The sequence below is a fragment of the Pelecanus crispus genome, chromosome Z (genome assembly GCF_030463565.1).
Source record: "Pelecanus crispus isolate bPelCri1 chromosome Z, bPelCri1.pri, whole genome shotgun sequence".
NCBI classification, from domain to species: Eukaryota; Metazoa; Chordata; class Aves; order Pelecaniformes; family Pelecanidae; genus Pelecanus; species Pelecanus crispus.
Window position 1 is genome coordinate 85,458,095 of NC_134676.1, and position 14,166 is coordinate 85,472,260.

The following is a 14,166-nucleotide window of genomic DNA, read 5'->3' on the forward strand; positions in this document are numbered from 1 at the left end:
AGAGCAAACAAATGACAGGGAAATAGCAGAAAATCATTTGTTGCCAAGAGAAGATGTTGGAGCTCAGTTTTGACAAAATAGAGCATGTTGTATTGCAGATTCAGTCAGTCTGGGCTTTCAGATAACTTAGTGGATGCACTGCTTCATGAAGGCGGTCCAGAAAATTAAAAGCTGTGTTTCATTAGGAGTGATGGAAAAAGGTACAGAATTACAGCTTGTATAATCAGAGTGTTGAAATCCAAGGAAACCTGAGGACTTTGTACACCCCAAAAATTCTGAAAGTACCTGCCACAAAGCTACGGCTCTGAATAGTGTCTGAAGTTTTTTAGAATGTAAAATAATACAACCATATTCACATATGGCATTGATTCTTAAGCCATGATGATTTTACCACAGAAATTTGATAGGAATAGATTGAGGAATTGTAGTATCTTGATACATGGAATAATTTTATCTGATGCTAGTACTTCTTCAAACAGTAGACTGAAGAATCTTAGTGAGGTTGAGTGTACTTAGAGTTTTTATTTCTCTAAGTGATCTTTTTTGTTCTTTTTAAGGCAAAAGCTAAAGAGAAAAAAGAAGAAAAGGCTGGAGAACGTGATGATACGATCCCTCCAGAATACAGGTTAAAACCAGAGTTGGTAAGTTTTTCATATCTCCATTGCTTTGTAAGTAGGGCGCTGCATTTGACGCTTTCTTTCATCACAGAGAAGGAAAGAACATGCAGAAAACAAGCAAAACTAGTATTTAATCAATGGCTTTCTCCTGTTGCTGATTTCTGTATCTCTTAATTTCCTTCCCTTCTTTTGTGGGCATGACTGGGTTTTTCAGGAATTCTGAGCAAAGATCTCATCTTCCCAGGTCACGTATTCCTTCTCCAAGAGTGGTGTTACTTGGTTCTGATATTAAACCTCAGTGCTATAAAATCTGTGCCTTTACAGAAGTGCTTTTGGGTATCAGTTTGTGATGTAACCTTGAAACACTGTTGTAAAATGGTATGAAAATGACACTCATTTTTTCATATTGTCACTTCAAGTGATGGATATTTGTTCAAGGTTAAGCAAAACAACAATAAATCTGAGATGTGTTTTCCATAAAGTTCAGAACTGAAAGTTTTTGCAATTGGTTATTAGTATAACTGATGTTAACAAGGTTGCTGTATAAACTGACCTTGCTGGAGCTGAATGTTAACATTCTGTTTTGAAAGGAGCAGTTGTACCCCTTGTTTTAGAGATTTCAAGCCTGTCTGACTGCAGACCTGGGGTTTAACCCCATATTTGTTCAAGTGCAAAAGTTTGGTTTTTGCATTCAAAGCTTGTTTTACTACTGGATTAATTCCTGCTCTTTTATTATGGAATTAATTCCTGCTGCATATTGATACTGATAGGAATGTACACTTTTTGGTTTCTTGGACCATTTGTATTGTGCTGACATCACATTTGGCTTTCTTATCCACTTACCTGGCCATGTAAGAATTCCCCTGTTTAGGGGAATTCCTGTTACTGTGTCACTGATTTAATCTTGTGTGTATCATTTATTCTATATTATTTTGCTCGTGATTATGGAGTATGGGACTTATTGTAACAATGGAAAAATGTCAATAATACTTATTTTACTTTTAGGATAAAGATGGAAAACCAATACTGCCAAAGCCTGAAGAAAAACCTAAGGTTAGAAAACTGATGGTATTGTAGGAGTGTGAATAGATACCCTGTTTTCTCCCTCTCTGTTATCATTTCTTTCTGTGCCATTATGTAAGTCTCTTGGTCTGCTTGTGTGCTTACTTCCTTGCACAAAACCTGCTGATCTGAAGTGTCAAGTGAAAGTTGGTTTTCCTGAAATTCACCGGCTGTGAGTGAAGAGCTCATGGTAAGAAAAAGATTTACAGATTACAAAGATAGGATAGAGTTACAGAAATGGCTGCTGACACAAAGAAAAGCTGTGTGGGGAGTTACTGTGAGGTATTCTGTGGAAGTCTGTTGGAGCTGTTGAAAGACAGAGAGAGGCGAGGCAGGAAAATATTTTGTTTTCTTGATAGTTTCCTTTCATTAGTCATCAAATACAAAGGAACATGACTGGAAAGAAGGGAAAAGCTGTCGTGGGCGTTGTCCTAATCACAAAGAACAACTTGGACTTTGCAAAAAGTGTCCACCGTGGCCTAGAAAGTGCAAGATAGATTAAAAAGACTGAAAGAGGAAGTTACATAAGGTTAATTGAAAATGCACAGGAAGAAAGCGAAACTGAGAAAAAACAAAGGAACTGTACACTGAAAAAACAGAGGGTTTCACTTTGGAAATACTGTGAGTTGAGGGGTGCTGCTGAAATTGGAAAAGTACAGGTAACCTCCGTTCTTCTGAACCAGGTGTGAAGGTCAGGTCCAATCTGAGCAAGAATGACACTGTGTCTTTTTAGCAGAAATGTGAAGTCATTTGTATTATTCAAGCTGGAAATATGGAAGAATAAAAAGGCAGTGATGAAAAGACTTTACATCTCTATAAATTGTCGTGTCAGGTCTTAGACATGCAGTCGTCTTGAGTGGGTGATGTATGAGAGCTGCACAGAAGGAGCGCCTGCCAAGCATGTTGTAAGGAAAAAAGAACAGCTATGCTCTGAGGGAACCAGATGCTAATCTTAGGAGACAAGCTTTCCTATTTCACAGGGAGCACAAAAGAGGTGTCACACAAAAAAAAAGAAAAGCTCCAGAAGAGGATCATGGCATGAGTTAAGGGAGGTTCGTTCATAGTTTGACTAAAGCTAAGTACAAAACAAAAGCAGAAGATGAGCTGAGAATCATAAGGTCTTATGCCAAAAGAATTAAGTGGTTAGTAGAAGAAGAAGTATTTCTGTGCTCTTCCACCCCTGGCAGAGACGCAAATATAGTTGAACAATTGCCGTCTAAATGAATCACAGGGGTATTGAAGTCATATGTTACGGTATTTTTCTCAGCACTACTTCACTATTTATAGTTTGAAGAAGGCAGTTTTGAGCAAGGTGTGTTCACCAGTATTTCTGTGGTACCATCAGTATTTTAAATCTGTGAAACCAAAACCAGCAAAACAAAAAAGTTATGTCAATAGCTGAAAAACCTTCAGTCACTTACAGTTTTTCCTTAAATCCTGGTGAATGGAAAGTTCTTCTTCCTTCATGATTTCAACTAGGACTTCTATTACTTTGGGCCTCCATTCTGCATACCCTTAAGCACATGCAGTGGTATTAGTTTTGTGAAAAAAGTTGTTATTGCCTAAATGCTTTTTGATTTACATGATAAGACATTTTACAAAGACTTAGGGGCACTGATCGACAAAGGAAGGAAAGTTGGAGGGAAAATAAGAGACTCTCCTTAAGAAATGTCATTTTACATATTAGGAATTTGACCAAATGACCCTAACCAATTAAGTTCCATGTAGCAAGTGAATGGCAATCACTACTAGGAAAGATTTAAACATTTAGATGTAAACAGTAGTTTGAAGGATCCCAGGAGCATTAGTAATAGATCACTGAAGTATGTAGATCACATAGTACTAGATCATGTAGTATCAACAGATTGTAGTAGATTACACAGTAGGGAACTAAAACTGCAGTTTATTCACTTTTCCCTAAAACATGTGCAGTGAAAACCACTCAGTGTCAGCAGTCAGTGCACAAGCTGAGAGAACTTCCAGCTGACACAGCCTCTGAGGGAACTCTACTTCTTCTGGAAAACAGGAAAAAAAATTAAAATAGGAGAATCATAATCTGATGGTACTGCTTTCCGCTACTGCTTTCCGCTACCTATATGTAATTTATATTTGAAGTATTATAATAATATAATGCTGTTATAGTAAATACTATCTAGTAAATATTAGCATTCTTTTTTTTTTTCTAATGAAGAGGTTGCATTTTCCTTTTCAGTAGCACTGTAAACAGTATGGAACATAATGTTCTCTACATTATACTGACTTTTGATAACAAAGCAACTGACTCATTCTGAAAAGTGGTTTTCTTAATTTTATGTACTGCAAAATTCATGCTGTTTTGTCGCACATAAATATGAAAGGTTATTTTGGTGTAGGCTACAAAAGTTTCACTGCTTTCTGAGTAGTTAAAATATAATTCTTGAAAAAATAAACTAAAAACAGGCTGTGAGTCACCTGTACCACATATGTCTTTTTTGCAGCCTTTGAGTGAATCTGATCTTGCTGATGAATTTTCAAAAGACTTTGCCTGCCCTGCACAGCCTGCAGTACAATCCAAACCATCGAAGCCCAGCAGCACATCCAAAGTATGTCTTTCTAGTTCACTGAAGATGCTGACATTGATAGTTTTGCTAACACTAGATAATGCTACTGTTCTTTCCACAAAAAAAAAACTTTCTTCTGTTACTGTTTTTCTCCCCGTTGCCTTCAGTGGAACATGGAATACTTGCACTTAGTCCTTAATTGAGTGGCTTCTACCTTTAAATTTAGACTTTTCTTTCTTTTTTGTATTGTATTAAAAAAAAGCCACTTAACAGGTACATTTTGAGTAAGATGCAGTGTAACTGTTTTGTTTCAGAAGCCTTCAGATCCTGTGTCTGCAAAAACTACTAAGGATGAAGTAGTTCCTCATGCCACAGCTTGCACTGTGCAGTCTTCAGCTCCGTCAGCTGTGTCCTCAGTGAGTAGTCTTAGCTGGAGCTAAAGCAAAACTCAGAACATCATTTATGCAGTGGTATAGCATATTGTCAAGATGCTTATTTAGAATCACAGAATCATAGAATCATTTAGGTTGGAAAAGACCTTTAAGATCATCCAGTCCAACCATTAACCTACACTACCAAGTCCACGCTAAACCAATCAAGGGTAGACTAGACTAAACCATGTCCCAGAGTGCCACATTTACCTGTTTTTTGCACGCTTCCAGGGATGGTGACTCCACCACCTCTCTGGGCAGCCTGAATCATAGAATGCTTTGGGTTGGAAGGGACCTGTAGAGGTCATCTAGCCCAACCCCCCTGCAGTGAGCAGGGTCATCAATATTTCAGTATTGCATATTCTTCCTCTGTAGAGGTAAGCCACAAAGGCTAAGTGCTTTCCAAAAAAATCAAGTCAAGCACAAACTGAACGGGGAAGGTCAGTGACCTTCTTAATAGGGGAAGTCAAACTGACACTTCTTGTGGTCTACTCTAGCTCGTAATGCTCTAAAAGGAATGCTCTTCGTCAGCTTAATACGTACTGCAGGAAAAGACAAATTCTACAAAAAACCCATAACTGTCCTACTGAATATTTTGGAAGATTGAATTAATGGCGGACATTCTTGCATCTCTTCTCAGAATATATATGCTTCTATTAAAAAAAACAAAACAAACAAAAAAAACCCATGTGTAACATTTTAGCTGTGAGTAAGTCTTCTGAAGGGAGAAGCCTGTTTACAGAGCAACACCTGTCAAAGTTTCCTTATGCTTTGAACTCAGCAGATCTCAAGTATGTGAAGACAATCAGGGAGAGAAGCATTAGAGTTTTTTTTACTTCTCAATTTTTACCTTAAGTACTGTGTGGCTGGTGGTGGTAGTATATGAACAGGTTTCTTCAGCTGCAGCTGAACTCCAAGCTAAGAATTGTTTTTTACTGTATCGATACCCTTACAGGTTGGTCATGTGGCAGATGAAGCGCTGGAAGCCTTGTCCAGTAGCCTAGGAAAGAGGGAGCCTGATCCAGATGAAAATAAACCTGCTGTGGACAAAGTTAAGGTAGAGAAACAATCAGACCTCAAAAAATCGACTTGATGTAACTATCTTCAGTGTTGCTGCATTTCCTCAGTCTAGAAACAATTTAGAGATAATATTTTCAGTTTTTTTAAAAAGGAAATTTACTTGTGAAGCCAGTTGTGTTCTGCTTAGGAAGTACCAGTAGGATTTCAACACACTGAGTACATTTTCTTAATCATTTTTGCCTATTACAGCACAGTAGTTCCCTCAGCTCCTGAAAACTGCATTTGCTTAGTGTCTTACTGCTGAACCAAAGCAAAATTAACATGCACATCAGAGGCAGCATAGATTATGGTCCTTTTTCAAAAGGAAACAACTTTATGAGGAATTGTTTAAATTAGGAATGATACATAAAACGTTTTTTTCACTGATCTTGTTATTTTAACAGGGAGCTTTAAGTAAGGCACTGGTATGTGTGTATTCTGTCTAAGGGAATGCTGTTCATAGTCACAGTCTGAATGCTCCTATTTGTCACCCCAAACCATGGGCCAGATGGTGTTGACTGGAGCCAAAAATAGAGGGCAGCTCTTCTGTTGGGCTGGGACTCTATCACACGAAAGTTCTGAAAGTTTGCTTTACTACCTTTTCTTAGTCATCATCTTCCAACATAACTTGTATGGGTGGATAGTCCTTTTTGAGGTCGGCGACTGATTTCTCTGTTCAGCCTTCCTTTGCATGCAGCCCATGTAGCTGTTGAGTGGATTTCAAAAAAAGACAAGAATTAAGACTCAGAGGTATAATGCTATTTTGTTATTGGTCCATGCTTGTCTATTTACTTAACTCTGTTGATCTTCATTGAAATAGGCAGAGGTACTTCTGATATACACAGAAAGAAACAGGCAGAGAAATGAAGGCTTTCTCAAGAGAAAAGGGGTTTTTTTTAATTTGCATGAGATTTTTGTCTGGTAGTTGGATTGAAAGACTAATTTGGATCAGTAGACTGAAGACACTGAAAGCTTGCTCATAGGCATGTCTGTTGGGATGTAGTTATTTGGTTTTATTAATATTACTTTTATTTTGCATTCGCAGGAGAGAACCAAACAGGAAGAACGCAAAAAACTGGGTGAAGATGAAGAAACAATTCCTCCAGAGTACAGATTAACAGAAGCAAAAGTAATTTATTTAATGTGCTGTTTAAATCTTACTTTCCTTTCATTCCTCAGAATATATGGATGAAACTGGAACTCCATTTCATTTTGAAATGTTGATGTTTAGGTCAGCCATTTTTATAGTTTAGTTCAGCCATTTTTATAGTATATAAAAGTTCCGGTTTGTAGTTCCTGAGTATCTGACATCTATCATAAGATGCCTGCATAGGCACAGAAGTGGTTTAGATGCAAGTACCTACACATGAATAATTTTGGCTGAGATTAGTGCACTGGAGTCTTTCATTAGCTTTTTGTATTTTAGAGCTTAATAAATTGTGATTGATCAAATCTGTTAAAAAACCCAGTGCTTCAAGGTGCTATTTTTACAAACATCACCATGCGACTCATTTGCCATAAATGGGTTGCTTAGGTATAGCCAAGATTTGCACCTGCAACAGCTGCTGGTGTGAAGAGATACGGCCTTTCTGGACTCTGCGTCCAGGAATATTGTTACCCTTCTGGAAATTGGGATTTTATTCACTAATTGTGCTACTTCCATGGAAACTGAAACACAAAGTAGGGAAGCTCAGAGTCCTACACACTGAATCTCGTTTCGGCACTCAGATGTTTCTAAGTTACAGGACCTGGATTTTTTAAATGATTCCTTGAGTAACGGCAGTAGATGCTAGAGGTTACTAGTTAGATCATTTCCTTGTGTAATGCTATCTGTTGTTCAGTGAATGCTCTTGGAGTACTTGTATTGCATGGTCATTTAAGGACTGCTTGGTTTAATACAATGGGCTTTTTCTTTTGTAGGATAAAGATGGAAAAACACTCTTACCAAAACCTGAAGAAAAGTCCCAGGTAAAAAAGTGACTATTCAGATGAATGTTTAATTTATTAATTACTTGCTCAAATGTCAGTAAGGTTTCCTAGTCTTCAGTTTAAAAACAGAGATAGGCTGTGTTACCTGCTCACTTTCTAATAGATGAAAAGGCTTAGGAGCCTCTTGTTTTTTTATTTCTTTTTGATGACAGCCTATGAGTGAAAATGATCTTTTAGAGGGTTTGACAGAAGGATTTTCCTGTTCTCCATCCCCATCTGCCCCATTACCTACACCAACTGTAATAAAGGTGAGTATATTTGATTTCTGAAAACCTGTTTTATTTTCAAATTGTTTCAATAATCTTGATATTTTATTTGTTTCCTTTAAAGTTTATGTAAACTTTCTTAAATAAAATCCAGTAAATAAAAATTTTAAATATTCTTTGCAATAAATTAATAGAAGAGAGAGAAGGACTTGAATAATTAGAAAGAAATAGGTAAGTTAGTTGTCTCATCTTTTTACCAGTTGCTTGCATAAATAATGCTTTGCAGCTGGAACTTCTGAAAGTGTTACTTAGGAATATAGATGGGCTTGATGAAATCTTAGCGCCTCTGAAGTCACGTAAAACCTGCCTCTGAGTTAAGCTATGCCAGGGTTTAACCCAGTAGTCGAGATGGAAGACTGAATGTGAACAAACCGAGCTGCAAAACAGTTGCACAGTGCTTCTTAGGAAGGGGTTTCAATCTAAGTAGAGGTTCTAAGAAAAATAAAGTCCTAGAAATAAACTGTATGGGCATTGCATTTTAGATGTGTGGAATTTGATGCATATTTTTCTCTTAGTCCTCTGTGTTAGTAATGATGCTGAGTCTTGTTTCAGAAAACCAAGGAGGGTAAAAAACCTGCAGATTCCTCGGAAGTTATCTCTGCTGCTACAGTTTCTTCAGTGCACTCGGCAGCTCCTCCAGCTTCTACCTCAGTAAGCAATCTCTTCTGTAGATCCTTATCTAGGATCTGCATTTCTTTACCAAGACGGTTGTCAAACCCTGGAACAGGCAACCTTGGGTCAATGCCCCAAGCCTGTCAGTGTTTAAGAGGCATTGGGTCAATGTCCTTAATAACATGCTTTAACTTTTGGTCAGCCCTGAAGTGGTCAGGCAGTTGGACTAGATGATCATTGCAGGTCCCTTCCAACTGAAATACTCTATTCTATTCTGTTCTAGTCTATCTCAAACTGAGAACTGACTTACGAAGAGAGATGGGAGCATGATCCAGCCAGTGTTACTAATATAGACTGTTGCAAAATTAAATAATTTATTGCTAATACTGGCTATTGGGGGGAAAGAAAATGTTTCCTCTGGGAAAAAAAGCTGTGAGTTTCTGGACACTTCAGGACACTTCATGTTCATCTGACTGTAAAGACTAGTCTGCCCGTTTTGTCTGCGTTTTCGCTCGCCGTCGTATTTCAGCCTGCCTTTGAAACCTCCTCACCTGCGCTTGGAAAAGGAGGTGCCCAGTCCTGTGTTGATTCCCCCAGGGTTACTGAGCACATCAGAGGATGTGTGCATTTCCTTTCTGGGGTCGATACGTGTAGTTACCTATGTGCAAATGGTTTCATTTTTAGGCTTGGGCCTTCGGCTGAACCACACCTCTCTTTTCCTGGTTAGGTGATGAGAACATTTAAAATAATAATAGTGTAGTCATTACCATAGTGGCAAAGTCATCTGTTAAACCTATAAAAGGATGAGTTCAAGGTTAATGGAGGGACAGACAGCGCTATGGCCTCATTTTAATACAGAACTTCCCTTTGTTGCATTTAGTGGTAGTGTTGCGTGCCTCCTCTGTCTCCATTTTGATAACGTGCAGTGGGAGCTCCCTCTAGTGTTTCCAGCCTAATTTGAAAGGGGAATATACCTGGGTTTTAGTTGGTTTTAAGGGGGGGGCGGTTCTGACCAGTGTTTGAATGTGTGAATTAGCAAAAGACCATACATACTGTGAACATAAAATGTTAATAAGTTTTAATTCAGATTGACACTTCCTTAGCAGCTAATCTGCAGTGATAATGATGTTTGCAAAATGAATGGGAATTACCAAAAAACAGTCTTTTCATAGAACTGTTCTCATTAGATCAGCTAGGCTTATGTGTAACAAAAAAAGCGATTAAAATAAATTCCATAACCCCTTCTTGAAATTATGTTTTCTGTAGGTCTGAATATTCTGTCATTCTTTTCCCCAGCTATTGCACTACATTGTAATTACAAAGGGAGAGATGATTGTTCGTTGTTCACTGGAGTTGACAGTTCATTAGTCAGTACTTATATTAGCTTGATGAATTAAATTACTTTTACAGCTGATTTGCATTCACAAATGTGTTTATACTTTGTTAGGGAGGAAAAGAGATGGATGAAGCCTTGGATCTCCTGTCCGATTCCCTGGGACAGAGGGAACCCGACCCTGATGAAAACAAACCGGTTGTGGATAAAGTAAAGGTAAAAAAAGACATTCTGAAACTTCGGCAGTTGGGAGAGGGACACCAAAAAAACCGCAAAAAACGGAGATGCCGTATTTCTTAGACTTTTTTTTTTTAAATGGTATACGGTAATATTTCTTAGATTCCTACGAGTGTAGGAGTACATGGCATGTGATTTTCAGCTGTAGGAGTAAGGTTGTTACAAAAAACCAGCATACTCTTATGTTGTCCTACATGTAGGCATATCGAGCAGTTCACTTAAATACTTTTGCTTCTAAGCATGCACTATTCAATCAGCTGGATTGCTTGTGTTTTTTGTGAAAAATGTTGGCGTAGTTAATGTACTCTAGCCACTGGGAGGTAAGTGTTGAAATATTACAGGAAATTTTCAATAGTTTTATTTCAGTGCTTTTTATTGTCATTATTCTAAGTATTCTTTCAGGTGTCTTCTCTGGCCTCTGTTTCTAAAACTAATTTTGTGGCGTTCTTTTTGTCAAACTGACTTTCATAACCCCACAAATACCAAATTCATCAACAGACATGTTCATTTAATCAGTCCCATTTTTTAACTTGCTTCTTTCTGCTCATTTTGTCTTCATTCAGTCGTTCTTCATATAATTGTATATATTGAAAGACCTTTCTGCTAGTAAGAAAATCAGATGCATTTCTACATAGTGGTGGTAGTAGTAATAGTAAATTGTAACCTGAAATACTTAAGGTAAAGGACATTACTGGGGGAAAAGAACACCATAAGCTGCCCATGAATAAATTTAGGCTGGAATCTAGAGGGAGATTTCTAATCCTAGACCAGGCTCCAGTGCAGAGGTTGTTGTCTGCTTTAGGAACAGGTTTATACAGTCTGGGTAGCATTGCCCCTTGCCACAGCAAGGGAGTGATCGCTTCATGTGTGAGATCTCAGCAGCTCTTTTGCTTCAGGGGAGCTGTAGGAGCCCAGCTTTTTTCATGTGTTGTTCTTTATAAAGGCATGGAAAATGCTTATACTGGATGAAAAAATTTCAAAAAGAAGAGTTCCTTAAAATGTCTGCTTTAATAAATACAAAAATATTCTTCAACAGTATGCTTAAAAACCTACTTGTATCTAAAGCAGGTGTTGTATTTGGCATGTTTCTAGCATGTTTGCCAGAAATCAAAGCAACATAAATTGAAAAATAAACATAGTGGAAGGAATGCTTGCCTCTGATGCAGTTTTCAGGAGCTTGTGGTGCTCTGCTTTCTAGTGGTGTTAGATTTGAAACTGACGACTCTGGCTCCTAAGTCTGATGAGAAATGTAGGCCACTCCTGATCAGTTCAGGTGTGAGGTGGGTAAGTGCCCTGGGTTTTGCTAAAGGTACTCAGATGCATTCACATCTTAAGACGTTGCAAGAACATCAGTTTTGTGTTAAAGCTACAGTGCATGGATGAGATTCGATGCAGCAGTGTGGAATGACTCCTGTTAGTCATATTGTTGAAAAGCAGAACTAAAAGTTGACATAACAGTTTTTTTTATGTTGGGGTGCTGCTGTTTATGTGTATGTTTAGCATATTAAATGTCTACACTTGTTGAGAGCTAGTAAATGTAGAACTTCCAGGCATGAAACATACTTCATAGTGAAATAAATATATGGGTTCTTTTTCTGGTAGTTTTGAAATTTTAAATTCTAAAAAGGCAGGTGTCGTAAGTTTAATGAGCACTCTGACTTACTGTTTGCTAATGTTTCTAACATAAGTATTGAAGCTGTTAAAAAATTAAATGCTTTCAGGAAAAGGCTAAATCTGAACACAGAGACAAACTTGGAGAAAGAGATGATACTATCCCACCTGACTATCGAAAACTTCTGGAGTCAGGCGAGCAGGTAAGGAAAAGCTTTGTTAGTTTTTAATTTAGCTGTCTTATTGCAACACCAGAAATTTGTGCATATGAGCCAGTCTGTCCTCTTTGGAATTACAGGGAGAACAGGGAAGCTGAGTAAGTGAGTAAGTGTGTGTACTGTATTAGGGTTAAACATGTAAATATCCTATACTTAGAGTAGCTCTGTATATCCTTGCATGCATTTAATTAAAAAAAAAAAAAAAAAAAAAAGGGTTTTTTCTTCTTTTTTAAAATCAGGTAATAGAAACAAATAAATCACTTTGAACCACCCAGTAGTAATCAACGTCCTGGAGATTTAGCAGTATAGATTCCAGTTACACTGGCTCAGTGTTTTAGGTGCTCCAGAAAACTAGGTGAAAAAGTAGGGTGTCTCCTTTGAAACAGCTTGGATTTATAGTCTCTTTTTAAACAGGAGATACTCGCAAACTGTGGGTAATAACACTTGTTCATTCCAAGTAGTTTTGTTCCAAGTTTGGGGACAAAGTGTATATACAGGTATTAACGCTGGTGGTATACCTAAAGCCCTGTGAAAATGCCAGTCACTGGAGCAAGTGACTGCTCTGACAGTGATTTAGAATCATAGAATCATAGAATGCCTTGGGCTGGAAGGGACCTTTAGAGGCCACCCAGCCCAACCCCCTGCAGCGAGCAGGGACAGCTTTAACCAGCCCAGGGTGCTCACAGCCCCGTCCAACCTGGCCTGGGATGGTGCCAGGGATGGGGCCTCCACTGCCTCTCTGGGCAACCTGTGCCAGTGCTTCACCACCCTCACTGTACAAAATTTCTTCCCTATATCCAGTCTAAATCTATTCTTCTTTAGTTTAAATCCATTATTCCTTGTCCTGTCACAACAGGCCTTGCTAAAAAGATTGTCCCCATCCTTCCTGTAGGCCCCCTTTAAGCACTGAAAGGCCGCACTAAGGTCTCCCCGCAGCCTTCTCTTCTCCAGGCTGAACAACCCCAACTCTCTCAGCCTGGCCTCACAGCAGAGGGGCTCCAGCCCTCGGATCATTTTGGTGTCCCTCCTCTGGACCCGCTCCAACAGGTCCATGTCCTTTTTGTGCTGAGGGCTCCAGAGCTGGATTTGATCTTTTCTGGATCAGGAAGCTGTTTTTCCAGTAGACTACAAGGATAGAAAGATGACATCTCAGATGTAGTCAAAGTAACAGAGCTTGAAAATACATTGTGAACTGACTTTGAATAAACAGGATGAGGAATATGAGGAATAAAGAAATCAGTTCAGAATGGTTCCACTTTCTTGGTAATCTGTAAACTCCCAACGTCATACGTAAGTACTTGTATCTTAAAACTAATCTGACGAGTTCAAAATGAGGACGTAATCTTTCTTCTTCCCCAGGGTAAACCAGTAAAGCCAACAGCAAAGGATGGTGCAAAAAGCAAAGAACAAAAGGTAAAATTTATGATATTTTTATTCTGTGTTAGTTTCATGCTGTGTGCTCTGATCTTTTTTTTGAAGTAGTGTCATTGTAGGCTCAAGGCACAATTAATTGCAAATTCTCATAAATGCTATTGAATGCAGTAGGTAATAGTAACAGTGTGGACAGTAAAACTTTTGTGAAGAGTAACTCTTCACAATAAATACAGTTTTTATGCACAACTACACTGTGAATGTTCAGGTCCAGTATTCAAAGAAATCGTGTATCTTGGAAACCTCAAATAGGCACCTCTGTTCTAATACATGTGTAGAGCTCAGGTATGTTTTTTTTTGAGAAAGGGATAATTAAAGTAGATATAAATTCCTGAAACATTAATTTGACTGTGGGAAGTACTGCATCTTGTGTGACTACAATATGAAAATTATTGCAGAAGCCTACGGATGACTCTGCAGCTATTGATGCTCTATCAGGTGACTTCGATACCTGTGCAAAGGCTCCTGCCACACCACAGCACTCAAAGGTAGGACATTTTCTGCTAATAATTTGCAAAATAAACAGTTTTTCGCTACTCTGTGGAAGTTCCTCACTTTTCTGTGCAGTAGGTCAGTTTAGGTTTAGAGGTAGCATCTTCCAAAAGAGGCTGTCCAGATGCAGTGGTTGTCTTACTACTGTAATGGAAATTTGATGCATCTTGCTGTGTACTAAATATTTGGAAGAAGGAAGGTTTGTAGTATTTAGGGTCTTTTAGAGAGGTAAGACAGGCTTGGAGAAGTGAGTTGAGCAGAGAGTGGT

General features: G+C 38.3%; 1 protein-coding gene across 2 annotated transcripts in view; it reads left to right on the forward strand.

Annotated features, from left to right (window-relative positions):
• CAST (calpastatin) overlaps nt 1-14,166 on the forward strand; it is a 53,412-nt gene that overhangs the window by 30,257 nt on the left and 8,989 nt on the right. For both annotated transcript variants that reach the window (XM_075726026.1, XM_075726027.1), the window contains exons 13-25: nt 558-641; nt 1,623-1,670; nt 4,157-4,261; nt 4,534-4,635; nt 5,606-5,707; nt 6,755-6,838; nt 7,630-7,677; nt 7,851-7,946; nt 8,517-8,615; nt 10,024-10,125; nt 11,868-11,960; nt 13,335-13,388; nt 13,805-13,894. In XM_075726026.1, the coding sequence (XP_075582141.1) occupies nt 558-641; nt 1,623-1,670; nt 4,157-4,261; nt 4,534-4,635; nt 5,606-5,707; nt 6,755-6,838; nt 7,630-7,677; nt 7,851-7,946; nt 8,517-8,615; nt 10,024-10,125; nt 11,868-11,960; nt 13,335-13,388; nt 13,805-13,894 (1,107 nt within the window). The remainder of the gene's footprint in view (nt 1-557; nt 642-1,622; nt 1,671-4,156; nt 4,262-4,533; nt 4,636-5,605; nt 5,708-6,754; nt 6,839-7,629; nt 7,678-7,850; nt 7,947-8,516; nt 8,616-10,023; nt 10,126-11,867; nt 11,961-13,334; nt 13,389-13,804; nt 13,895-14,166) is intronic.